Below are 27,146 nucleotides of genomic sequence, written 5' to 3'. Positions count from 1 at the left end.
CATTGAACACACAATCTTATGGCTCTGGAAGACCGCTGCAGGATGTATGAAAAGGCCCACTCTCAGCATCATGAATATTAAGAATTCATCTGATAATAACTATCTGAACTCCACTGTATGTGGTCAGATTGATCATAAATTACTCCCACTGGTAAAATTGTATCTACTCAGCCAGTTAAAATAATACAATCCTGACAGGTGTCTAACCTGTTCTTAAAGACTTCCAACAACAGTGATTTCACAACCTCCCAGGGAAGCCTATTTGAGTGCTTATTTTTATATAGTTAGTAAGTTTTCTTTAATATCCAACCTAAATCTCTCTTGCTGCACATTAGGCCCTTTACTACTCACCCTACCTTCAGTAGAAATGGAGAACAATTGATCACAGTCCTCTGCAAAACTGCCCTTAGCATATTTGAAGACTTATCAGGTCCCTCTCCCCCCCCCCCCCCCCCCCGACTTGGTCATGTTCTCTCGGAACTAAACATGCCCATATTTTTTTCCCCCCAACCTTTCCTCATAGGTCTAACTTCTGCTTATAGTGAAGTCCATGGTACAGTTTTTGAAAATCTCACTCATGGAGAAAAGGTAATACAATGTTTTAAATACAGATCCTTAGTACCAATCAAGGACTGCTTCCTCTCCCCACTGCAGGATTCTTGTATTTCTTCAGGTGCTATCTCTGGGTGTGTGCTATAGGTTTTTTTTATTCCATCCCACCTCTAATACTGAAACACGTTATTATGAATAAGATCTGTTCAGGTATCAAGTAGCATAGCTTGTGTATTTTGAATTTGTTGTAGAGTAAACATTACGCATTGTATTTTAACTTCATCTTCGAGCAGTCCTTTTTCAACTACAATAGCCTCTTTTATTGGCATTCTTTCATCCCCCAAAGGAACCAGTCTTTCATCTTAACGGTCTTCAGATTTTCCAGCCCTCATACTAAGGCACTTCACTAATTTCTCTAACTATATAATATTCATCAGATTTTTTTCAAGTCCCCACACTTAGACTTTTTGAAATCTAATATACTTCTACTACTGCATTCTCCAAACCCTCTCTCACATTACGCTGAAATTAACTAGTTGCTGATGACTGCTAGGTCTTCTCCTTATTTTCATGTTCTCACTCAAGTGTTCCCTATCCATAGGAAGGGAATCCAGTATTTTCCCCACTTTCAATTCTCTGTCTAGATAGTTACTTTGTCCTTTACAAGTCTTTAAAACACATGTCAAATATATTTAATTAAAGGGGATCCACTTAGTAGCTATGTGAAGGTTTTTCATTTTTATGACAGGAAAAAATAACCAAAGACATTTACATATTGTAGAGAAGGCTAAAATACAATCACAGAACAAGTAAACTCAGCACAAAATGGAGGGACCTTACAGTTGTCCCTGACACAGGATAGGCCTTTAAAGAGGCTCATGTATTTAATACTCAGTTTGGGAATTGGAGACAGAGGTGCAACCTTTCTAAAGCATTGAATAGAAGAATCCACTGTACTAAAATCAAACTATCATCTTAAGCAGCTCGCCATAGTGTCAAAACTTTAGATTCAGGACTAATGAACCTGGTGTCAAGGCAAATTATCTTCAAATCCAAGGTCTTGCAATGTCTAAAGTGAAGTGTCCAGGAAGATCTTAAACACTGAGTGTCAATCCAGAAATTTTTCTATTAATTCTCCTTTAACACAGCTGGAAGGCAGCAGCTTCTCCTCTAGCACAACCTCACTAGTACCAAGTTGATAATTGGTATGGCACTAGCATACTGCCATCTCTTTAATTACTTCACAAATTGTACCTCTCTGTTCCAACACTTCAGATAGGAAAATCTTCTCACCCCATTTTAGTTATTCCTACTACTAGCATCAGTTGCCACTTTAGACCTTCACTTCATATACATCAGATGGATGGGGCACCATGACAGAACTTTAAGCTAGTACTGGGTAGAAGGAGAATATTTGCATATATAGTTTTCCTTCCTCCTTCTATGATCTTTTTCCACTAGTACATACAAAATTAAGCTAAAACCTATATCAATGTAATGCTATGGTTGAAAAGGGAAGCATTCAAGAGACTGGAAACACAACACAACATTAAAGTTTTTGGATTTAATATCAAGCACCTTTGAAGCCTGCCAAAAACATAACTCACAAGGCATATTTTGTACAAAGATTATTAGAGTAGTGTGTAGGATGTGAATACAGGGGTGCATTGCACCAGTCACCTATTATAACTGATTCCTGTTAACTCAGTGTTTTCACATCTATTCTCCCTCTCCCACAACCTTAACAAAAAAATGAAGTCCAGCTTTGTATGCTCTTTTACAGTTAAAGTGTGGCTGGCAGAGCCCCTCACAATCTCCCATCCCCATTTCTCCAACTACCAGATTTTGGGGAGTGGGGAGAGAGCTCGGGACCTCTGCCTTGCAGCAGAGTAGTGGGATAGAATCTTCTGCCCAACAGGGAGGTGGGTCTCGTGGCTTCAGCCTGCGGGATGTGCCTGCTGGGGTTCAGGGCAGCAGCAGGGCAGGGCTGAAGCCCCAAGCCTCGCCAGGAGCATCCTGTGGGGTTGAAGCCCTGAGTCCCAGGAGGTGTGCCCCGGCTCTTGAACTTCTGAAGATTGTCGTATACGGCTTGGAGGGTCAGTAAGTTTGGCCGGCCCTGGTTTTATCATGCAATTTGTGCCTATACCATCACCACATACTTGTGCAGTTTTTCCTAGGTCAGCTGCCAGGTCTATATTCCTATTCCATTTAATATTGTGTGTCTGTTTCCAGTCAAGTAAAACTTACTAGAATTATCTTGTCAAGTGCTGACACCTGGATTTTAGTGAATTGCAACTGACTGTCAGCAAGTCTTCCTTCATATAAAGTGAGAGCAAGAGCAGAATGGCAAGGAATTCACACAAAAATAAAGCATGTAGAGAGGCTGGAATCCTTAAAGCTTACACATAGTGAGTGGTCCCCTGGAGTTTGCTATCTATTGTAACAGATCATTCTTCATGTAAGATACCTTGTTTATGGTAGCACACGTCTAAGGATCTCCTACTGGATTTACAAACGTTAAACCTTTCACTGCACCAGTAGGGTGAAGTTACACACAGATCTGTTACCATTTAAAAAAAAATATATATATAAAGAATGATTAAAACCAATATACAATGTATGTTACGAAAGAGCTAGAAAATTCAAAATTCAGGTCAACCATTTATGCCATTCTGTTACATAAGTTTAAAATTCACTAATCTGTCAGACTGAAATAAGAGCTTTTTCTGTATGGACCGAGTCCAGGAAGTGTTTTATACTCACGCTCTCTCTGTTGGCTTACTAGCTATAGTAATTTCCAGAAATGTGCTGACATTTTTGAATATATGAGCACAAAGTAAAAAATAAAGCCAGTTAATTTCTTGCTCCATCAGAACCATAGAAAGGAAACCTGAAGTAGTTATTGGAATTTAGTAACATTGAAATAATTAGGCTTACTATTGTGATGTATACTTTATCTATAGATTTTTGGCTATAATTACTGATAGTTATTTTCAAACTGCTCTATTTTGAAAACTATGGAGATTAAAATAAAATGAAAAAAATTATTCAGTGTCCTTTAATACTTGGGTCCTTAGGGCAATAATGGCTGCTGCCAAAAACAAACGAACAGTTATTCCTATCCTTCATTTCTTCCCTTCTCCCCTCAAATCCCAGTCATTCTTCCAATCAACCAAAGTTGAACAGGGTTCCCACCAAAGCTAGTTAGTAGTACCCAAGTGACCAGAAGGGCGACTGTAGAAAAACGAAAGGTGCTTGTACTCATACCTGAGCATTGTCTCAGAAGCTGAACTGTGCCAAACTTTCAAATTCAGATCATCTCTATATTGGACTGTCATGTAATAGCTGTATTTCCCCATGACTTAAATGAGGTTCTAATTAGAGTATTTATACAAGTCTAGGAAACTTATTACTTAATTTAAAAAGTTTCAGAAAGTGTTTTGAAGGTTTGCTTTAAACTTACCTTTCTGGTTTCAAACTGAGCTTCTTCTTGGCAACACTCTCTGCAGAATGGATCTAGTTGATTCAAGCTAAATTGTCCCAGAAGGTTGCAAGAACTACATAGCAAGTTACTGGAAAAACCTAGTTCTCTGCATGCTTCTGATGATAACTGCGCCCCATACACAGATATCTGAAAGCGAACAAACAATCATTACATATTTTAGCATTTAAAATAATTATTTGCAGTTGTGGGAAAGGAATGCTGTTTGATAGCTAGTCTGGACTCTTGGGTTCTACTCTTGACTCTACAACTAATTGGCTTTTTCAGTTTAGGTAAATCACTTAAACTCGTGTAGCATTGTACATCTGCAGTGGAGAGTTGTAGCATATGTGCTCCTGAGGATGTAGCAGTGGGCAGTTTCTTGAAGCCTACTATGCTTTCCTGCTTCAAAACAGCCCCTGGTACAGCTGTTCTTGCATACAAGTTCAGGAAATAGCTCAGCAGGCCTAGTTGTGTGTGTGTGCATGGTCTAACAACACACTTCAGCTATGAAAAAACATTCTGGCCCCACACAGCTTTCACCCTGGACAGTTCAGCCCATTACCGTATGATTACAGCATTCATGAGTGAAGGGAGCAACAGGAAGAGAAATAAAACATGAATGCTTAGAAGAAAAAAAGGCAGAGAATGTAATGAACCCAAAATGAAACTTGGCAATCATCAATACATTAAGTATTATTACTCCTAAATAATTTATTATTATTTTCATCTTTCAATGGGAGAATGAACATGTTAAAACTGGCTCTTAAACTTTTTTTTTACTGGTGAGGCCTTTCACATAGCAAACCGCTGAGTGCAACCCCCCCTTGTAAACATATAAAAAAAAGGTATTTTTAATTTAACACCACTATAAATGCTGGAGGCAAAGCGGGGTCCCGACCCCCAATTTGAGAACTCCTGTGTTAAAAGGTATAAATTGCCTAGGAAGGCTGTGGAATCTCCATCATTGGAGATTTTTAAGAGCAGGTTAGATCAGTGGTCCCCGAAAGTTCCTCCTTGTCATAGCTTGGGAACCTCTGGTCTAGATAATACTTAGTCCTGCCATGAGCACAGGGGACTGAAGTAGATAACCTCTGGAGGTCCCTTCTAGTTCTATGATTCTATAACATTTCCTTTAATTTTCTTCCTATGGTACTTTCAGTAGCTGTGTGTTTTGCAACTCAGTGAAAAGGGATAAATATTGTATTTAATACAATCCTACATTTTTTGGGAGGATGGGGAAAATAAGGGTATTTAAAAAAAATGTAAGCGACCACTGCTCATCAACACTACAGAAAGGGAGAAGTCTTGCAGATCAGATATAGCAAGGGCAGCAATAACACAATATTCTCCTCACAATACAACCTCCATAAACCACGAGCCGAAGGGGGCAGCCACACAGCCCTTTTACAAAATCCAAACCACTCCCTGCTCTTGGTACTGAGAAGGCCAAGCTCTAACCAATACTACGGTACGGTGTCGGGTCAGGGATGCATATGGACAACATCCAGTTGGAAGGAGAAGATCAGCAAACTCGTTTCCCGAGTTACCGCCCAGCCCCGAGAACAACAACTCTTTAGTGATAGTCAACCCAGGTTAGAGCCGAGAGGGTAACCCGGGGAGGAGAGACTCTACCTCTCACAACCAAATCAGAGCAACCCACCCTCCTAAACCGTATCCACCACGGGCGTCAGCCAGTGCAGGACCAAGCCCTCCCTTCGGGCGGGACAATCAGCGCCGCCGCTTTCTAGAAGGCGCAAGGAGGGAGAACGGCGCAGGCGGGAGCAGGGGGAAAGAATGGGCCGCTGTCAGTTACGGAAGAAGAAACGAGCATGAAAAGAGCCACCCCGGCCGCTAGGCCACGTCTCTCTCTGTCACTCGCTGCCCCCGCCTCAGCCGGCATCTCTCTGCCCGCCAGGCCCTGTGGGCTTTAGTCTCCCTAGGGAGGAAGGTACCCACAGCAGCCCTCTCCCTCGAGCCCAGCCAGATTGGAAACCGCCCTCACCGCCTGCAGCACCGCCAGGAACCAAAGGGGCCAGCACCCCGGAGCCGTTAATCCTGTAACTGCCGCCATTTCAGTGCGGGTCTGCGCTGTCAGTACCGCCGCCGGGAGGTTACTCTCAAGACCCCGCCCTCGTAGGGTGACTTTTCGCTGCCTACGGCGAAAGAAACAAAATGCACGAGTAGGGCCCTTACACCGCCGAGGAAAAAGATTATCCCAGGGCTCTATACGTAGAGAATCTGCAGAGGAACTACCTGGCCCCATCAAGGGAAGGGCTTTATAATGTAGCTGGAGATATCATTTCGGAAATTTACTCAGGCATCAACGTAGTAAGCCCACTGGGGTCCTTTTTCTTTTTATAACCTACAGCGAACAGACCTCTCATCCTGAAGATTGGCAACCAGATTAACCAATGGCGCTGCGAATTTGCTGATTGCCGCGGTGCCAATGCCCAATAATATATAGATATGTGGGCCGGACTTCAGAGCAGGTATCCAATGGAGAAGGAACGCGTGTGGGAGGGGCGTCACGTCCGTACATCCATTTTATTGGGGTGGAGCATTTGTGGGCGGTGTATTGGACTGACCGGCCAATGGGATAGGGGAGAGGGTGGGGCGCAGGAGATGCCGCCCAATGGTGGAGGGGCCGTGGGTAGAGCGTGTGTTTTGCTAGTCAATGGTGGGGTTAGGTGGGGGTGTGCGCGGTTGGGCGTTCGGTTGCTGAGCAGCGCACGCAGGCGGCGGGCGGGGAGTGAGGCTAGTGAGGGGCGGGCTGGCTGGCTGGCGCGGGGGGCGGCTGGGACAGTCCTGGCGGGGGGCGGCTCTCGAGGGATGTGAGAGCCGTGTGTGTCCCTTCGTGCGCCTCACTGCTACCCTCGCGCGCTGCGTCCCTGCGCCCGGCTGAGGCTCCCCTCGGCCTCCCCGGCCGGGCCCCACGTTATGTCGTGATCCCGGGCGGGCGGCGCTGCTGCTGCTGCTCATGGGGCTGCTCAGGATTATGCTGCCGCCCAAGTTGCAGCTGCTGGCGGTGCTGACGTTCGGGGTGGCCGTGCTCTTCCTGGAGAACCAGATCCAGAAGCTGGAGGAGTCCCGCGGCAAGCTCGGTAAGTGCGAGCGGGCCAGGGCCAGGGGGCACTTAGGGAGAGAGAGGCGGTGGAGGGGAGCGGAGGGGCTGGGGCTATTGCTGTGGTTGAGGGACAGGGCTGGGGAGAGCCGGGGCCACAAGCTCAGAGGAGGGACGAGGCCCAAGGACCAGAAGCTCTGAGGTGGGATGGGGGCATAGGTGAGGTACGGGGACTATACACGTGTGGGGTGGATACTACACAGAGCTGAGAGGGAAGGGTACCGTGAGCAAAGGTGGAGCTGGCGGGGAAGGGGAGAGAGGGCAGTGCACAAATCTGGAGTATCTGGAGGATGAGGAATTGCAAAGCGTAACCCCCTCCCTTTCTTATATTGAACCCACTGATGTGGGAACATAACTCTTCTTCTCCCATGTGGCCCTTGTATTTACAAGTCTGGAAATTCTAAGTAACTTGAGCGATATGATTTGGGGGACCCTGCAAAAGAGGTTGTAAACAGTAGAGGAAGCAGCCGTGACCTTTAAGTTTGTATGCACATTATGCAGAATCGTGAAACCAACGAGAGATTGGTGTTTTGGGAAAATGTATAGTTATAAAGAATCTAAATGCACATTCTTTCTCGGAAAGGGAAAGGAAAGTTAAAGATCAGTATTGTGCTATTAGCAGCTGCTGGCCTCTGTGTGTATTGTGCGAGATGCAGTTGGAGATTGAGGAGCAGCAGTGATACCTGAAGGAAGCCCAGCTCTGGTTCCTCCTCCTCCGTGTGCTGCTGCACATATTTTTGCCTAATCGCCTTTATTTTGACATAATAACAAAGAAAAATACAGAAGATAATTATAGTTAAAACATGCATGTTTGGTGAAAATCGTCTTAAATTATTGTAATTATAAATTAGTGTGATTTGTTTTACTCTTACTGAACACAGGTTTTAAATACCGCTATTTAGCAGGCGGTGGTGGTGTTACTAGCCTCATATGCTCTGTTATGAAACAGTAGTTAAACAGTATAAAACTAGGTCCTAATAACTGTCATATAAAATTGTTTTTTCCTGTTAAAAAAAGTTTCACTCTTCAGTTATAATTTTTCTGCTAAAATAACACTTTACTACTTCATGTGTACATTAAATGTCAGACTGCAGAACCAACAAGCATCGGGATTAAACCTGATCAAAATGAGGAAATGCTGTTTCTAAGACAATACAGTTTATTTATGCAAGAGTTGTAACTGGAGAGCAGTGGGACCCCCAGAAATACCTAGGCATGGTGTGGTGGGCAGAAAACAAGTTCAGTGCATGTTTCTGATTCCCTAATCTGCTCAATATTAGTAGTTTGTGGTAAAATTCTTAATATTTGAATGTTTATGAGTTAATCCAAGAAAAAAGGGAATGACTGGATGAGCGGTCTGAAACTTACTCAACTAAAAGTTATTAATATTTGAAGGATGATTTTGTTTTTTTCATAGTTTAAATATTTTAAGCAATGGTGTTCAGTGAAAAAGGGAAATACTTGTTATGGAATCAGAGAATATTTTGAGCAGATATTGTTGATAGAGCAGTCGAGGTTTAGTTTTGTGCAAGTCTATTTTTAATTGTTCGATGCCAGTGGTTTCAGTGCATCTAATGCTGGCAATGGATGTCATGCAGGAAAATCCAACTCCTGGCACAAAAGGATTAATGTAATGCAATGCGAGAGTGAAGAGTAGTGCTGGTAAGATTTCCCAACCCTTTGCTCCTCCTTAATATATATGCACTGGACATGATTAAGTTACATATTTCGAGGATTGAAATATACAACTCAGTCTGCCTCAAGAAAAGAATCATATCACTCTGTTTTGCTGATGCTCTTTTTATTTTTTAAAAATGCTTAAACTCTGTTTCTGAGCTTCGATATTAAAATATAATGGGAAATACTGCCTTATAACGAACTTGTTAGTGGCTGTCAAAGTTTGTGTGGGAGGAGAAGTAAGGGCTTTTTATTTTTAGTGTTGAATTATTCTATATGGGTTTAACAACCTCTTAGATCGTGTGTGTTTTTCATCTTGATCCCTTAGTATGAAAGGCCTGTTGCTACAATGATGTCCACCAAAAGGCTCCCCTTATTTTTTGTGTATGTTTAAAGAAATAAATTAAAAGTGATAAATTTTAGAAGCGTTCTGTATCTGTTAGTAGAATTTCCATCCAACTGTGATACAGAGAATGTAGTTTCACTAAATTAAACTAATCAATTTTGGCCCGATGCACTTGGTTTAGAGGAGTGAAGATAAAGAAAAAGAAGGGGGAAAACAGACTAGTGATTCTATGGACTGCTTACAATAATTATTGCAATTTAGTTGAAAGGCCTGTGAAAATAGTCTGCGTGACATTAAATATTGCTCTTAACATGGTACAATGTGTAATTTGGTTTAAGTCCCATATTATTGAATTATATGTACCTAATATATCACATGAAAAACCATTCTTGATGGGATGTAAACATGAATAACTGCATGACTTACGTTCTGACTCAGAAAACTACAGTATGTCACTTTAAATGGAACAGTTTAGCAAAAAATAGTTCTACCAGAGTCTTATGAGTAAAACTCAGAACAGCATTTCCTGACACTTTCTGATGGAACAGGATTCCCTGACATGCAAGCCACATTGGTTTCCATATTGCAAAAAGATTTTCACTCTGATTCAAGACTAATATAAAATAACTCCCATTAAATGAGAAATAGGTGCATCTTTATGGGAGACAGAGAAAGAGGGAAGCTTTTGGTTTTTTGCAAGTATAATTCATTCATTTTTGCAGCTAAATTCCAAAGTCACTATTATGTATAATTTTTACCTCTTTCTTTAAGGACTGCAGAAGTTAATTTGCAATGGGCATTTGCTTTTGTCACATTGTGGCTAAATTCCCCCTTTATTATTCAGATTGGTATGCTCCTAATAAAAGGAGGGCTTGTGGCACCTTTAGAGACTAACAAATGTATTTGAGCATAAGCTTGTTGCCTTTAAAAATGTTTAAATAGTGCTGTTGTGAGCTTGGTTTGATGGTGGGTTTTTGGTTTTTTTTTTTGTTTGTTTGTTTTTTTTTGAATAACTGATGAGCCCACCATGGGTAACGCTTGTGTCTTAAGGGAAATCCTTTTCAGTTTAAAAAAAATTCTGTCCACATGAAACAATAAGACAGAAGCCCCTTGAGAAATAAGAATCTTGAGACCAACTTCTCTGATATTAAAGCAATACTTTATTAGAGTTCCATATTTATTAAGAGAATATTTGAATATGAAAATGGTTTATTATTGCCTCCTACCCCAAACTACCCTGGGAAAACTTGTTTTTTCTTGTGAAATTTAGTTAATTGTTGAGAAAATAGTTTTTCTTTTTGCTAATTGAGCAGATAAAGTAGATAATAAAGAGGAAAAAAAAGTGTTTGTTTTTTTTTGTTTTTTTTCTCCTGATTTTCTTTTTTGTTTATGGTTTACTTCTTGGGTATATATTAATCTAAATTACTTTCTTGTAGTGTGTGGAATATTGGCTATTTCCAAAGGCTGATGGTCCCAGAAAGTGACTGATCAAAAGGCCTGCTGGCCTTTTGCAAGCAGTTCTTAATACTTAATTTATTGTCTTTCAGAGTATTTCTAGTGTCAAAACCCAGGTTCAGGTACCTCTTTGGGTGGGGTGTTTAACATATAACCAGTAATCCTGATTATAATCTGTAATTTTGTAGAAAACATTTTAAAAATGTATTTATTCTCTAAAATATGTGACAAATCTTAATTTGTGTTGCTGCAATTTTCTAACTAAGCATATCTAAATATTTATTAACTATTTAGTAAGAAGATTGAATTCTAACTTTGTTCTGTGAAGGTAAAACATGACTTTGAAGTAAGCCTCTCTTTACTTTCTGTCAAAATGAACTCTGAGAGTTTATAACTGGATTTATTCCCTGCGCTATCCCATAATATTGTTAGGTTTCTCACTCTGTACCTACATTACATAATGATGGTGCTACCAGCTGACTCCAACAAGTACATAAAACCATTTATTAACAGAGTTGATTTTCACTTTAATATTGACTGACCGATAGTGCCCCTTTTATTTGATCACCCACAGTTTCCTGCATTCCAGCAGGAATTGGGTCATGTGGTTCATACCCATCTGTGTAATTCTGCTGAGATATAGTGACTGAACTAGGAACAGATTGCCCTGTTGTATATATGGGCATACATTTTAGGCACCAGTGAGATCAAGTGTGAGCAGTGATGTGTTTTGTTGAGGGTAAGAGCTCCACTGACCATCCAAAAGAGTCTATTCTGAGTTATTGAATACATGGCTATGTTATACCAATAAAATAAAAACCAGCAGGATCTTATTAAAGGGAAAAAGGCAAAATACCACATTTATTGTGAATACAGAAAGAATCATAGTAAACAGTTAGTTATAGCTATAACATTCCATTCAATCTCATATTTATTCACACATTCATTCATACAAACACACACATACACAGCCACACACACAGGTTCTGCAAGGTTGTTATCATAGTTACCAGCCTTAGAGTTGCTCATGCCAAGCCACTGGCCAGGTGGCCTGGACATGAGGAGGGAGCAGGGCCTTGTCAGATGCTCATCTGATGCTCCTGGAAGTTGGTTTGCAGAATCAGACCCCAAAGTTCTCACTTTTTAGAGTCTATTTTTATGGGAATTTCTTCCTATGCCAGTCTATGGGAATTGCTTCATCATGCTGTTGCTGAATCAATCAGCAGATAGCACATTCCTGACGGCTCCAAGATGTTATCTTGTTCTTTGGTTCTCCCATTCTTGAGGCTGTTGGGTGGATTCCAGTCTGCCCTCGGGGGGGGGGGGGGGTCCTCTAGTTATTTCCACTTGACGCCTTCTTCAGCCGATGGACACTGGATTCTTAGGCTGGCACCTCCCTGATCATTCAGTTATTATCCACACCAAGCATCCATCCACATACATCCTCTATCTCTATTTTAATCACAATTGTTAATACAACAAAAGGGCATGAAAGTCTCTGGGTGCTGTTTCTGTTGTTAGAGTATTGCTTTGAGTCTCTCTCTCTGTGAATTGCTTTGAGAATAGACTCTGTCTTAGAATGTACTAACACAATTAGCAGCTTGCAGGTTTCACACATAGAGGGAGAGAAACAGTACCAAAAACCAAGAGACCTCTTAATTAGTAATACCCTGGAATTTAAACTCTGGGGAATCAAACTCATTTGTGATTTTAATACAGAACTTCTTTAATATGATCCAACAGCTATGCCATTACATATGCAGTTCTTGCTTGGATTTATTTCTAAACATATTTTTTCTGTAACGGATTCTGTTTATGGCATTGCTGGATTTGTGACCTACAGACATTGGTAAGACATCCTTGTGGCATCTCCACCCATTTGCAGCAAGGATCTTATGAAATGGGCTGAAAAAATTACCTGTGTTGAATTCTTACTGAATGGGTCAGTAGGAGTGGCACAGTATTCCATGCCCTTTCCTTTTGAAGGGGATGTAAAATACATCCTACTGATTCTTCAAGCTGAAAAACAAAACAGTGCTTCTCCATTCTGTCATTTTAAGCTCCAAACTACTGTAGTAAGTCTCCGCTGACTCATATTATTTTGAGCTCAAGAATAGCCTTAGTTAAAAGCTTTTTGTACTCTGGCTTAACAGGACATAAACTGTATGACACTTTTGTTCATCAGACTCAAAATTCTGTGGCAGATCTAGCAGAATTAAAAATGGAGGTTTATGGAATTAAATATGAAAAATCAACACACAATTTGTTTATTTCTATATTAAAATTTCCATCTTCCCCATAATTTTCAGTTGTCAATGTGAAATGTTGTATGTACAATGTATTGTAGAGTTTTGTATTGATAACTTAGAATTTGTTAGGAGAAAGCTGTAGGTTGTGGTGTTTGGATGGAGGCCATTTATGTTTTTGGCACCAGGGAAGGTATGGGAGACTGAAATTGTGGCATAAGCACATTTGTTTAATGTTTCTGCTAAAAGTATTGGTATTTCAAGTTAACAACATTACTTACATAGTTAATATTTTCGGTAGTGTACACCCACATCGCTATGAATGGTGGGTCCTTAAACATCTCTTACAGCTACCATTTTAGACCTTTTCAGGAGCTTAGAGTCATGTGAGTGCAGATGCAGAAGTATTTACAGAAATCATTTCATATTTTTTTGTTGAACTTAAAACAGAACAACCACCTCGCCTGTGAAGCTTGGTTTTCTTTAAGGGTGTATTCATGAAAATTCTGGTGGTGATGATGATGATAGTTACAGAAAAGGGTATTGTAATATTCCCATGTTTGTGTTTTGTTGAAAGTTCTGTTCTTCATACACTTCAGGCAAGTTGGAGGCTCCTCTAGGTGCTTCAGTGCAGGTTAACTTCTCACTGAATCAGCAATTTAGATTGAAGCCTACTTTAACAGTGTTTGGTAAAGACTTCCTTGATCAGCTGAAGCTTGACTGCTAGGCTTCCTTTTTCACTTCAATGTAACAAGACTAATGCTTCAAGATAGCATTGGAGGCAGGATGGATTAAAATAGTTTATTTTTTAGAAAAATCAGGTTTTTTAAATTAGTTTTTTAATCAATTAAAGACCTAGTTTATTTTTTAAAACCAAATCTCTTTAAAATTAAATTTGAATGAGACAACCTATATTAAGGCCTAAATTTATTATAATCTATTAAGATAATTTTAATTTAATTAAAAATATTAAACAGTGCATGTTTGGTGCCAAGATTTAAAGAAAATCAGACCACTGAACTAGTGGCAGTTACTGGCTAAGCACCTGGCACCAGAATCTGTTGAAGTGCTAAACCAGCTTGTTTTCGACTTTCAATCTAAGAATAGCAACTGTGTATGAAAGGATGGGAGCTACTAGTTGTAAAATCTTAAACGACATTGGGACTTGAAACAATAATTTAAATTCACTAGCTACAGATACTACTTCCTTTTGTTGAAGAAATCAGTTAGTTTTAAATGCAAAACATGTTTTAATAAACTCTTTTCCTTATGTATTAGCATTTTTAAGGTAGTTTTATTTAACAAAAAATAAAATGCTGTTAGTGCATTTTAATTGAATTGAATTTCTGTCCAAATAGAGCTTGACACAAACCCACAAGTAAAATATCATTTCTTAAATAAGAGAGGCATCATTCACCATTTTCTAACAGTGTAAAAATTAAGAATCTGAATAAACGTAATTTAAACTATATAGTTACTATATATACACACTTATCCTCTTGATTAGCAAATAGAAGCACCAAATTTAATAGGCTTTATTTTGTTACAAATAACATGTTTTAATGGTTATCAGCTAATCAACTTTTTTTGGGGAAAATAACTAAAGTTCACATGCAAAACACTATTAAAATTTATTATTTAAATTAGGGTTTCCTGCTTGTTGATTTAATTTCTTTGATTTAAATCAGTAGACCCTGACTGGAGGTGGGAATTGGGAAATAAAGACTATATATAAGAAAATATTAAGACATCAGTGATGTACGAAAAAACCCTGTTTGTACAAGTGAGTGCATTTTGCTGCTTGATATGAAAAGCAGAATTTGATCTGAACTGGAATTGTTTCCAATATTTTTTCAGTTCTTCCAGGGACTATGTAAAGGGTCTCTTTTTTTTATGGTCTAGATCAGGGGTGGGCAACTTGCAGCCCGTCAGGGTAGTCTGCTGGCGGGAAACAGTTTGTTTCCATTGACCATCTGCAGGCATGGCCGCCCGCAGCTCGCTGTTGGAACAGCGAACCGTGGCCACGGGGAGCTGCTGGTGGCTGTGCCTACAGATGGTTAATTGAAACAAGTTGTCTGGTGGCCTGCCAGTGGATTACCCTGACGGGCCGCAGGTTGCCCACCACTGGTCTAGATTGTAGTCTTGGGGCCTCTTAGATCAGAAGACACTAATGGAATCTGTTTCATAAACAGAGTTTATTTCCAATGATACTGAACCTGGTCATACAATCATAATTGAATATCACTAACTTGCCTGCCTTGTCTCTTCTGTTCTTAGATATAAGAAATTCATTGGACACTCAAAATGCAAATGTTAGAAGCACTTTAGGAGTTGGGGAGCATGAAGAGGAGGAGGAAAGAAGGGAATGCCTGAAGGGAAGAAGAGAGGAAAAGATCAGACAAAATGCAGGGAAAGGTAGAAAAGAGAAGGCTTAATCTTGCTCAGGATAGTAGTGACTTAAAGTTGTTACCATCTGATTATTTTGTAGCCTATGTGAAATAAGCTTGTTCACAGTCCAGGTTCCAAATTGCAAAATTCACCACCAGATTTTCAGACTCAGCAGAGAAGCCAAGGATTAAATTATCATCTTACCTTTTGAAGGTGATCTCTCCATGTCAAGGTTGAGACATGTTGGCTAGATAGAGTAAGGAACTTGTACGTCTGCCGTTTGTGCGGGATCTGTTACATGGACAAATAGAAGACTTGTTTCCTTGGGGCTGCTAATTGAGCATCTTTCATCAAATGGACAGTTTACAACACTTCAAAGAACTCTGTCAAAAAAGGGGGTTCAATAATGTTGAAAAGGTATGTTGCAAGTGAAAGCTTGAGGATAATCAACTATTTTAAATCTAACTTTAGGTGCTGCAATTATTATTTTGTAATTTGTGGTGTTGCAACATCTTGGGCCCCAATCATCAATCAGGACCTTATTATACTAAGCACCATACAAATATATAACAAAAAACCCCTTTTGAAGCTTAAATTATTTATTTAAGGTCGGGGCAATTGAACTGTTCCTACTGTAGTGTTGTATAAAAATCTGAGGTATTTTATTGTTCTTAGATGTATTTTTTAGATCCCTTTATTTCCTTTAATCAGATGCAGCCTACTTTTCAGTTGTGTGCTGCCAGTTTAGCATGTGGTTCTTAAACCAAACACTCAGAACAATGTCAGGAATCTTGTTTAATTGTCCTTGACAGTGTAGCAAGTACTGTGCCTTAGTACACTACTTATAATTGGACTTTATTTAGAAAGATAAGTTACTTATACTTAAACTAAAATGTACTAGTTTAATTATATAAAAATGTAAAAATTATTAAAAAGGGTGCTTGTTGTTTGCTGTAGAAGTAGCATAATATATTAATTTGGGCTCATAGCGAAAGAGTATTTATTACATCAAGGAGTTGGGAGTGTTGAGTAGGTTTCAGCCCCTCGCTGTTGAAGCTAACTGGACAGTTGAATGGTTCATGAGCCAGTCATTTCCATATCTACCGACTGGCAACCATGAATCACACTTAGAATTACTCTGGCTAGGCTTATCCTGCCTTCTGGTATTGCATGACTTGTCTGATAATTCTGGCACCACTTTAGAAAGTAGAAGACTTCTAAATATCAAAGCTTCCACGTGCTGCCACTTAGTTTTTTTGGATCAGCTATCTGTTTGAAAATATGTGTAACTTGTAATTAATGTTGTCATTTCTGTCAGGTGTACAAAAACCTTGTCAGAATGCTGTTAAAGTGCTGGTAGTCAGCTTGTTTGAGAAGTGGTGCTATTTATTTGTGTACATTTTAATGTTTAACTTGGCAAAAAAAGTATTTTTCAATAGGATGGTGTTGGCGTAGTTTAACATTTCTGGGAAGTGAAATGCTTACCCTTATTTTTCAGTCATAAATGAAAGATAAAGCATTGTGAATGGCAAGGGGCCAATAAAGACAGGTACACCTGGAATTTGGCCAAATGGCTGCAACTTTATTTAAACATACAAACTTAAACAGGATAACTTCTGAGGGCAACTTGTCCTTGCAACAGTGAAATGGGGGAAGGGCAAGTAACATCTGCTTCAGGCTGTCATAACTTGCCTGCCTTTTGATGCTGAAATCCCAAACATCATACAATCCTATTGACTTAAACCATCTAATTAAAATCAAGGCTGTATTAGAGCTTCTGCTCACAACCCAGAATCCTGGGCAGGCATCTTCCCAAAGAAATCATTTAACCTGTTAGTATAGTGAATCCAACCCTTTTTCTCAGACACAGTTGATGCTTAAATCCTAGTGAAAGTGCTTGACCACAGCCTCCTGATCTTTTGCATTGAATCAGCCCTCACGCCCCCGTCACTACCTTGATAAAATGGATCTACACTAGCCTACCACTTCTCAATACATGCGGAAATGTTTGTGACAGGTATGACAGTGTCCTGGACAAATCTTATGGAATTGAGTAAAATTTTATTGAATTTTTTAAGGAGTTGATTGTTTTGCTACTAAGGGATTGTATGTAATTTTATGGGGGAGATGGACCACAGGCCTCCAAGAACTAAGTACAGTGGTGGGTAGTTAGGCAAATAAACTCAGTTGTAACAATTCCAGAAAGCTACCGCCCCCTGGAGAGAGGTTCACTGGTTCAAACTGGATTCTCCTGAGACCTACACACAAAGAAAGGACTTTTGGATAAATAACCTGAGCTTCAACTGACTCGGGGGCCTTCTTTCTGATCCAGCATACAGACAGGATCTTCTGACCCAGGGGAGGGCCTCAGTCCTTAGGGAAGGGTTGGAAGGATTGGTGCTAACCAGTGGTTTTTGTGGAGATGGGGCTGTGCAAGAGATTTGGTAAGCATACTAGCATGCATGTGGGTTATTTTATTGTATTTAGTATGTTTTCACTGTAATGCTTTTACCTTAAAGATAAAAGTGCTTGCTTAGAAAGAATAGTGCGGTAACTTAACTGCGGCAATTACACTGTGTACTGTCTCTGAAAAGAGGAGCGAAGTAGGCCTTGTTAGGTAGGTTGTCTTTTTCTGGGGATATCACAGTGTAGTCAGGGAACTGTGTAGTCTGGTTAGAATGCAGAGATGCACCTCCATCCAAGAGAGGTGATGGCTGAGCAGCTTGGAGTGGGTGCCATTGCTGAACCATAAATAGGGAATACGGGTGCTATTGACCTGAATATTGAACTGTGACAATATTTACGTTAAACGTATACATTCTTGTGTTAGAGAGCTGCCCACCATCATGATGAAAGAGTTCAGTGTTGTCAAAGGAAATACTTTTGGGCTTCAAGGTCTGGCTTCCAGCTTAATCAGCTAATGTCCTTACTGCCTGCTGGATACGTGTCCTCAGTCATCTGCATGGCAGCAGCTCAGACCACACAGCACAATCAGTTGAAAGAAAGGGTTCAGAATTGCCCAATCCTGTTTCAGGTGGAGGAGAAGCACTAGTGTTAATCATACTGATTCAATCAGGGTGGATTCAATCCCGAAGGTGGATGATGAGACACTGGGGTAGGAGAATCAGCCACTGCAGCTCATAGCTCCAAGGCATCAGCTGATCCCACCATATGATTTGCTGACCAAACCATTGAGGCAGCACATGATTCCAAAGGATATCATGGCCAGTGATCCATAGGGAGGGAACATCTGGTTGATCTTATCAGGTGAATGTAGAAAAAGAAACTACAAGAGTAAATACAAAGGGTGAGGGTAGGTGGTATCTGTTTTTGTCCAGAGGAAGGAAGGAGGAGTGGGAAGCTCTTACGAACTGCTGAACTGCAAAGTGATGGTGGTTGGGCAGAACAGGAAGAGATCTGCTTCCAGGCCATCCTTTTGTGGAAGACACTGCCCCTGAACCAATCCTGACACATTTTAGAAGTTCTGTCCTTTTGGCTTGTATATGTCTAGGGCCTGAACCCACATGTGTATGCTGGCAGCATGGTCTGAAGAATCTTAAGTCCAATATTTTCATCCAGATTTAGGTTCAGACTTTGTTCTCCTACATTGTTCAGTTTTAGAATATATAACTTCTTTATAGCAATATTGGGACTATTTAATATGTATGATCGTTTAAGTATGGGGACCATTTTTCAGATGACTTAATTTACATTATATAAGCAAATTACTGCCTGAATGTGGACAAAACACTATTGCTTATGGACATTCTCACATTTCATACCAGTTTAAACCTATCTTTTATTCCCCAAATAAATGGCTTTACTTATGATGCTACATGTTTCTGATTCAAATTCCATTGATAGTGGTCATAAACTATATCATAAAAATATCATAGCTACTTAAAAGCACCTTTATAGAAGGCTCGCACCATGTTGTGCTTTTCTACTCATGAATAATTGGGTTTATGGATTAGTTTTGCCTGTAGAATCAGAAATTAAATTAGATTTTAAGTCTGACTTCGTTCTTGGAGTATCGACTGGACGCGCACAAATATCAAGTGATAGGGATATTGCAAAACTTTTTTTCATTTTTTTTAGTTTTGGGTTTTTATGGTGTATTGTAGGAGTGTATGAAAACAAGGTATCTAAAATACTTACGGCCCCCACTATCATAGTGTTCAGAACTTCACAATCTTTATTTATTGGAATACCCTGGATCCCCATTTTGCAGAAGATGAGTTGAGGTAAGGAGAAACTCAGTAACTTACCCAAAGACACCAGGAAGTCTGTGGTAGAGCAGAAAATCAGGGTGGATTTCATGATTTAAATCATTAGGCAGAAAGACTATTTAATCATAAAAGTGCATTCTTGTTGGTTGTTATAACCTTAATACATATTCTTCACAACTCAGAGATAGATGTAGGTTTCATTTTTAGAAGATACCCACTATACATTTTTAAACAGTGATTTATTTTGAAAACTTTTCAGATTAATTTTACAGCTATATCAGAAAATGAATGATTGGTTATTTCATTTACCAAAAGTAATTGAAGCAGATAGTTCTCCTCCCAATGACTTCATAAATATCTCCAATTCAGTAGGTTAATCATTAATATTTGGAGGATTTTCTTGCCATGCTGTATTAGGAGGAGAACATCACCAGACAGACATTTACCTTGTTTTATTTAACTAAAACAACAACGTTAAGTATTCTGGATGTTTTTCTTCAACAGCAAACATACAATATTTTAACAAAAAGGTAAGAAGCGAGGAACATATGCTTTTATCTCCAGACGTCTTCTCCTTGTCCAGATCTGTTCCGCCCCCAACAATCTTCTATTCATTGAACATTTTGAAACTTTGCACTTTTAGAGAGAGGTCGGGGATTGACTCTGTCTACACTAATTTGCAGAGGAACAATAGAGTTGAGGTCTGATTTCTCACCTCTATATATTATTTATTTATTTAAAACATTTTTGCTGTTAACAAGCATGTTAGCTCTGGAGACACAAATCCAATTTGAGAACTGCAAAACTAAGCATCTCTGATGGTATCTTCTAGACTGAGCACTGAGTCCCTTTGGGTAGATAGAAAGATTAACCTAAACAATCAACACAGAAGCCTGTGGAACCCCATAAGATTAGGGTCCCTAATCCATGAACTATTGGAATTTATTTACAAAACTTTTTTTAAACATTACATGAAAGTATTGTCTCATACTATAGAATTAGAATTAATAATCCCTATTCCATGATGATATCTTTGAGCTACAATGTATTTTTATCTTTAGATAAGTTTTTTCCTCAAAAAGCATTTTATCAAAAAAATCCGGTTTTAATTTAAAAAATCTGATTTATTTATTTTTATTTTTTTTTAAATCATTGATTTTTATCCACCCTGCAGAAAATTAAACCTGGCTCTCCTGAGTTCCAGGCTAGCATTATTACCAATAGACCATTTTTCCTTTCTCAGCATTTTTACCAATAGACCATTTTTCCTTTCTCAGCTGTGGTATAGAAGAGTATAGCTTGTTCAGGAAGGTCAAGCAGGATTAAAAGGGAAGATGTGTTGCATTATGTGTCAAAGAGATAGACACTTGTTCTGAGGCTCAGAAAGAGGTGAGAGGCAGACCAATTAAGTCTCTGGGTGTAGATTAAAGGGGTAAAAAATAGGGGTGATGTCATGGTAGGAAGTCTACTACAGACTACAAAATCAGGAAGAAGAGGTGGATGAGGCATTCTTTTAGAAGAAATAATGGAACTATCCAAATTGCAAGACCTGATAGTAGTGGGGGGCTTTAGGTGCCCAGATATTTGTTGGAAGAATAATATGGCAAAACACAAAATTTCCAGTAAGTTCTTGTTTCAGAAAGTGGAGGTAGTATCCAGGGGCACAGCCATTTTAGAGTAGATTCTGAACAATATGGAGGAATTGGTTTCCAGTCTGAAGCTGTAAGGCAAAATGATCATAAAATAATAGATTTAATGATTGTGAAGATAGGAAGGAATGAAAGCAGCAGAATAACGATAATGGACTTCAAGAAGGTAAATTTTAACAAACTCAGAGAATTGGTAGGTAAAGTCCCAGGAGTGAAAGTTTAAGGGAAAGCGGAATTCAGGAGAGCTGGCAGTTTGTCAAGGAGATAATAGTAAAGGCATAACTGCAGACTCTCCTGCTGCAAAGGAAAGATAGGAAGAATAGTAGGAAGCTAATATGACTACAGCAGGAGTTCTTTTATGACTTGAAAATAAAAAAAGAATCCTACAGAAAGTCTAAACATGGACAGATAGCTAACGAAGAATACAAAAGAATAGCATAAGCATGTAGCGACAAATCAGAAAGGGTAAGCACAAAAGTTACACCTAACAAGGGACATAAAAGGCAATAAGAAGCAGATCTTTAACTATGTTAGGAACAGGAGAAACATGAAGGAAATTGTAGGCCCTCTAGTTAGTGGGAAAGAGAGCTAATAACTGATGACATCAAGAAGGCTGAGATGTTTGTCTATTTTGCTTCTAGCCTTCACGAAGGGTATGTCTACACTAGTCGCCGGATCGGTGGGCAGCAATCGAACCAGTGGGGATCGATTTATCGCGTCTAGTCTAGATGTGATAAATTGACCCCCAAGAGCTCTCCCATCGACTCCTGTACTCTACCACCGCGAGAGGCGCAGGCAGAGTTCACGGGGGAGTGGCAGCAGTTGACTCACTGCGGTGAAGACACCACAGTAAGTCGATCGAAGTATGTCGACTTCAGCTATGATGTTCACCTAGCTGAAGTTGCATAACTTAGATCTATTCCCCACCCCCCAATGAAGACCAGGGCTATAAGGGTTAATGGTGACCAGATACTCAACAGAATTAATATTAACAAGAGGGAAGGAATACAAGCCAAAATAGGGAAAGAACAGGTTACAGAATACTTAGGCAAATTAGATGTATTTAATTGCACCCTTAAACGATAGAATACCAATTGAAACTTATTAAATATTTTTGGATTTTTTTCTACATTTTAAAATATATTGATTGCAATTACAACACAGCATACAAAGTTGACAGCAGTCACTTTATATTTTTTATTACAAATATTTGCATTGTAAAAATGGCAAACAAAAGAAATAGTATTTTTCAATTCGCCTGATACAAGTACTGTAGTGTAATCTCTTCATTGTGTAAGTGCAACTTACAAATGTAGATTTCTTTTTACTATCTAACTGCACACAGAAGACACAGTGTAAAACTTTAACGCCTACAAGTCCACTCAGTCCTACTTCTTGTTCAGCCAATTGATAAGACAGACAAGTTTGTTTACATTTATGGGAGATAATGCTGCGTGCTTCTTATTTACAATGTCACCTGAAAGTGAGAACAGGCGTTTGCATGGCACTTTTGTAGCTGGCATCACAAGGTATCTATGTGCCAGGTATGCTAAACAATTCGTATACACCTTCATGCTTTGGCCACTATTCCAGAGGACATGCTTCCATGCTGATGACACTCATTTAAAAAAAAAAATGCATGAATTAAATCTGTGACTGAACTCCTTGGGGGAGAATTGTATGTCTCTAACTTGGTTTCACCCCGCATTTTGCCATATATTTCGTGATACAGCAGTCTCAGATGATGACCCAGCACATGTTGTTCATTTTTAAGAACACTTTCACTGCAGATTTGGCAAAACACAAAGAAGGTACCAAATTCCAATGAGCTTTTTAAAGATAGCTATATTACTCGACCCAGAGTTTAAGAATCTGAAGTGCCTTCCATAATCTGAGAGGGATGAGGTGTGGAGCATGCTTTCAGAAATCTTAAAAGAGCAACACTCCAATGCGGCATCTACAGAACCCGAACCACCAAAAAAGAAATCAACCTTTCAGCTGGTGGCATCTAACTCAGATGAGTGAAAATAAACATGCGTGGTCCGAACTGCTTTGAACAGTTATTGAGCAGAACCCTCTATCAGTATGGACGCATGTCCTCTGGAATGGTGGCTGAAGCATGAAGGGATATATGAATCTTTAGTAATAATGCTGCCCTCTTCTTGTTGACAATAGAAATGTAAACAAACTTGTTTGAGCGATTGGCTGAACAAGAAGTAGGACTGAGTAGAGTTGTAGGCTCTAAAGTTTTACATTGTTTTATTTTTGAATGCAGTTATTTTTTGTACATAATTCTACATTTTGTAAGTTCAGCTTTCATGATAGAGATTGCACTACAGTACTTATTAAGTGAATTGAAAAATACTATCTTGTTTTTTACAGTGAAAATATTTGTAATCAAAAATAAAGTGAGTATTATATACTTTATATTCTGCATTGTAATTGAAAGCAATATTTTTGACAATGTTGAAAATATCCAAAACTATTTAAATAAACGGTATTCTATTAACAGTGCGATTAATCGTGTGATTAATCACAATTAATTGTTTAAATCGTGTGATTAACCATGATTAAGTTTTTTAGCCAGTTGACATCCCTAGTTATAAAGAATAACCAGCATGGGTTTGTCAAGAGCAAATCACACCAAACCAACCTAATGACCTCCTTTCCTAGGGTTATTTTTCTGGTGGATAGAGGGGTAGCTGTAGAAGAGCAAAAGTAGTTGATTTTAGTAAGACTTTTGATACAATCCCCCTGACATTCTCATAAGCGAAGTACGAACATGCAGTCTCGATGAAATTACTATAAGGTGGGTGCACAGCTGGTTGAAAGACCATACTCAGAGTAGTCGTCAATGGTTCATTGTTAAACTAGGAGTGCATATCTCATGGGGTCCCACAGGAGTCAAAACTGGATTTGGTACTAGTCAATATTTTAATCAATGACATGGATAATGGAGTGGAGAGTATGCTCATAAAATTTGCAGGTGACACCAAGTTGGACGGGGTTGCAGGCACTTTCAAGGGTAGGAATAGAATTCAAAACAACCTTGACAAATTGGAGAATTGATCAGAATTTAACAAGATGAAATTCAATAAAGATAAATGCAGAGTACTTCACTTAGGAAGGAAGAAATAAATGCACATCTACAAAATGGGGAATAATTGGCTAGGTGGTAGTACTGCTGAAAAGGATTTGGTGATTATAGTGGATCGCAAATTGAATGAGATGCAGTTCCAAAAGACTCTGTCATTCTGGAGCATATTCATAGGAGTGCCATATGTAAATCATGGGAGATAATTGTCCTACTCTACTCAGCACTGATGAAATCTCAGCTGGAGTACTATGCCCAGTTGTGGACACCACACTTAAGGAAAAATGTGGATAAATTGGAGAGGAGGAGAGCAACAAAATTGATAAAAGGTGTAGAAAACCTGACCTATGAAGAAAGGATTAAAAAAAACTGGGCACGTTTAGTTTTGAGAAAAGAAGACTTGAGGGGGACCTTGTATCAGTCTCCATATATGTTAAGGGTTGTTATAGAGAGGAGAGTGGTCAATTGTTCTCCATGCCTACTAAAGATAGGACAAGAAGTAATGCTTGTAATGTACAGCAAGGGAAATTTAGGTTTGATATTAGGAAAATCTTCTGTACTGTAAGGGTAGTTCTGTGGAATAGGCTTCCAAATGATGTTGTGGAATACCCACCATGGGAGGTTTTTAAGAACATGGGATGGACTAAATTTACTTGTGCCTGCATCAGCACAGAAGGGTGGACTTGATGACTTCTCGAGATCCCTTCCAGACAGATATTTTTGTGATTTTTGTGTTTCTATGAAATAGATCTTCAGTGTTGGAAATAGCCTACTCAGGTTTCATGAGAATGAAGGTTATTTGAAAGAAAACATATTCATAAATACAAAGAACAGATTTGAATGGCTATACATTTTGGCTTAGTGATATCTGAATAAGAGGTTTGTACTCTGACTGGAGCAGAGTAGAAACAGAATAAATGTCTTATAAGAGCAATGCATAAACAATAAGAGAGGAGTTTGGGGAACTCAGACTCAGACCGGTGGCATCTGACAACAGTTGCAAAAGGGTGTTTTAGATAATTGTTGTACAGAAAAGGAGAAGCGTGTATTTCGTTGTGAACACTGAATGGGTTTTGATACCCTCCCACCTTAGGATAATACAATATATGAAAGTAACATAAAACTGAAGTTGATTGCATGGCTTTATTCCTTAATAAGGTCATATCTTAATGGTGTGCGTAAGAATTGCAGATAAATATAAAAGCTTGGTTGTTGATCTCTGTAAGATACACCTGAGTGGCCCAATTCAGTAGTGGCTGAACTTTATTCACAAATGTTTGGCATCTTATGTACAATAAGTTGGCAGTATCAGTTCAGTTTCTGATGTGTGGATGTCCGTGTCCCAAAACCACTACAACTGATACTGATTCTTACCCATGTTGGCAGTTTCTGCTGAGGATGTGAATTGGCACAGAGACTGAACTGCCCTCTTATTAATTAGTGTATTCCTTCCAAGTCAAGCATAGAAGTACCCTGCCACTGCAATTGGATATTGTAATAAACTGCTGCTCTCCCCCACTCTTATTTGCTTTGAAGTAGTAATCTTGAGTTTGCTGTAATAAGGTGAAGATGTGTATTTAAGAAATTAATTTTGTTGCAAAAATCGAGACTAGCATTTGATTTTAAGTTTCACTTACATAAGGGCATGAAGGATAAGCCACCAGAGTCCCTCCTGCCCTGGGCTGAGACTTCTGTGCTGCTCCTATTCCAGGGTTTCTGTTCCTGATTTTGCCATAGACTAGTTGCATTGATCTTAAGCAAATCACTTTACTGTTCTGTGCCTCAGCTTTCCCCATCTGTAAAGTGGGGATACCGTCTTACTTTTGAGGTATGATTTAGACTTAATTCAGTAGTGTCTGCAGAGTGCTTTGAAATTTTTGTATGTTGCTTGATATATAAACAAAGTTTTATTATTATACATGACATTCTTAATCATTCATGGCTAATTTTATTATTCACCAAACAGTTATTAAAATTTATTCTCTGATTTATTGGAATGGTTTAAAAAAAAAAAGTGCTTGGAAAAGGAGAAATTTATTTTCGCTTTAGAACAAACCTGTTTGTTCTTTCTCCACCCCCTTCACCTTTGAAGTGAAGATGATGATGACAAATGTGTAGCTCACGAAAGCTTATGCTCAGATAAATTTTAGTTCTAAGGTGCCACAATCCTCCTTTTCTTTTTGCGGATACAGACTAATACGGCTGCTACTCGGAAATATGTCAATGTGATTTACCAATTTGTGTAGAAACATGTAGAAGTGGTCTTTTGATTGATTAAAATATGGTTGTGAAGTGTTTATTCATACCTGCTTAATTACCTTAAAATTGCAAAATCTGTGTTGGGGGAAGGGAGATCTTGGTTTCTTTAATTAAAATTTAGGTCTTTTTCCATTGACTTAGATGAGTAACCTCTCTCCCCTCCCCCCCCCAAAGGACCTTATTTTATTTCTGTTCTTTGTTTTAATATAAATCATTAATTTTATCTGTGAACTTTTTTGTCTGGAATATCTCTTCTACTTCAATATGCAGTAGAGTACTATTTTTGTCTGAGGGAAAAAAAGATTGAAGAACATCTTATTTACCTGGAGATAAGGATAAAAGACTGTTGGAGGGAAGCTGATAACAGAAGCAGCAGAGAAAATAAAGAACTTGGACACATGGGAGCACAGAAACAGGGATTACTTGTATTCCACTAAGCTTTTGAAAAGTGGAGAGAAACTATGCCTACTATGTTCATTTTGTCTGTTACTTTAAAAAAAAAAATTTCCTCTTCCAGAAGTCTCCACACTCTTGATATTTTATCCCCTCTTCTTATACACTTTTGCTGAAGATGAAGAGGGAATGCAAATGCAATTGTGGGAAAAGCACTTTAAAAAAAAAAAAAAAAAACCCTCTCATTTCTTCC

The 27,146-nt window shown here is 39.0% G+C and overlaps 2 protein-coding genes across 3 annotated transcripts in view; one reads left to right on the top strand and one right to left on the bottom strand.

The window, feature by feature from the left end:
* Positions 1 to 6,155, bottom strand: part of SELENOF (selenoprotein F) — a 36,202-nt gene extending 30,047 nt beyond the window's left edge. The window contains exons 1-2 of the mRNA XM_073357158.1: positions 6,039 to 6,155; positions 4,016 to 4,183 (exon numbers count right to left, since the gene is read on the bottom strand). Coding sequence (XP_073213259.1) covers positions 4,016 to 4,183; positions 6,039 to 6,107 — 237 coding nt within the window. The 5' untranslated portion in view covers positions 6,108 to 6,155. The remainder of the gene's footprint in view (positions 1 to 4,015; positions 4,184 to 6,038) is intronic.
* A 647-nt stretch (positions 6,156 to 6,802) lies between these two features.
* The window catches only part of HS2ST1 (heparan sulfate 2-O-sulfotransferase 1), a 163,290-nt gene continuing 142,946 nt past the window's right edge, over positions 6,803 to 27,146 (top strand). The window contains exon 1 of one of the 2 annotated variants that reach the window (XM_073357156.2): positions 6,803 to 7,137. In XM_073357156.2, coding sequence (XP_073213257.1) covers positions 7,014 to 7,137 — 124 coding nt within the window. In that variant the 5' untranslated portion in view covers positions 6,803 to 7,013. The remainder of the gene's footprint in view (positions 7,138 to 27,146) is intronic. The other variant, XM_073357157.2, reaches the window with a different exon arrangement.

This window comes from Lepidochelys kempii, chromosome 8, assembly GCF_965140285.1.
Source record: "Lepidochelys kempii isolate rLepKem1 chromosome 8, rLepKem1.hap1, whole genome shotgun sequence".
Lineage (NCBI taxonomy): Eukaryota > Metazoa > Chordata > Testudines > Cheloniidae > Lepidochelys > Lepidochelys kempii.
This window is presented reverse-complemented; position numbering and strand designations above follow the sequence as displayed.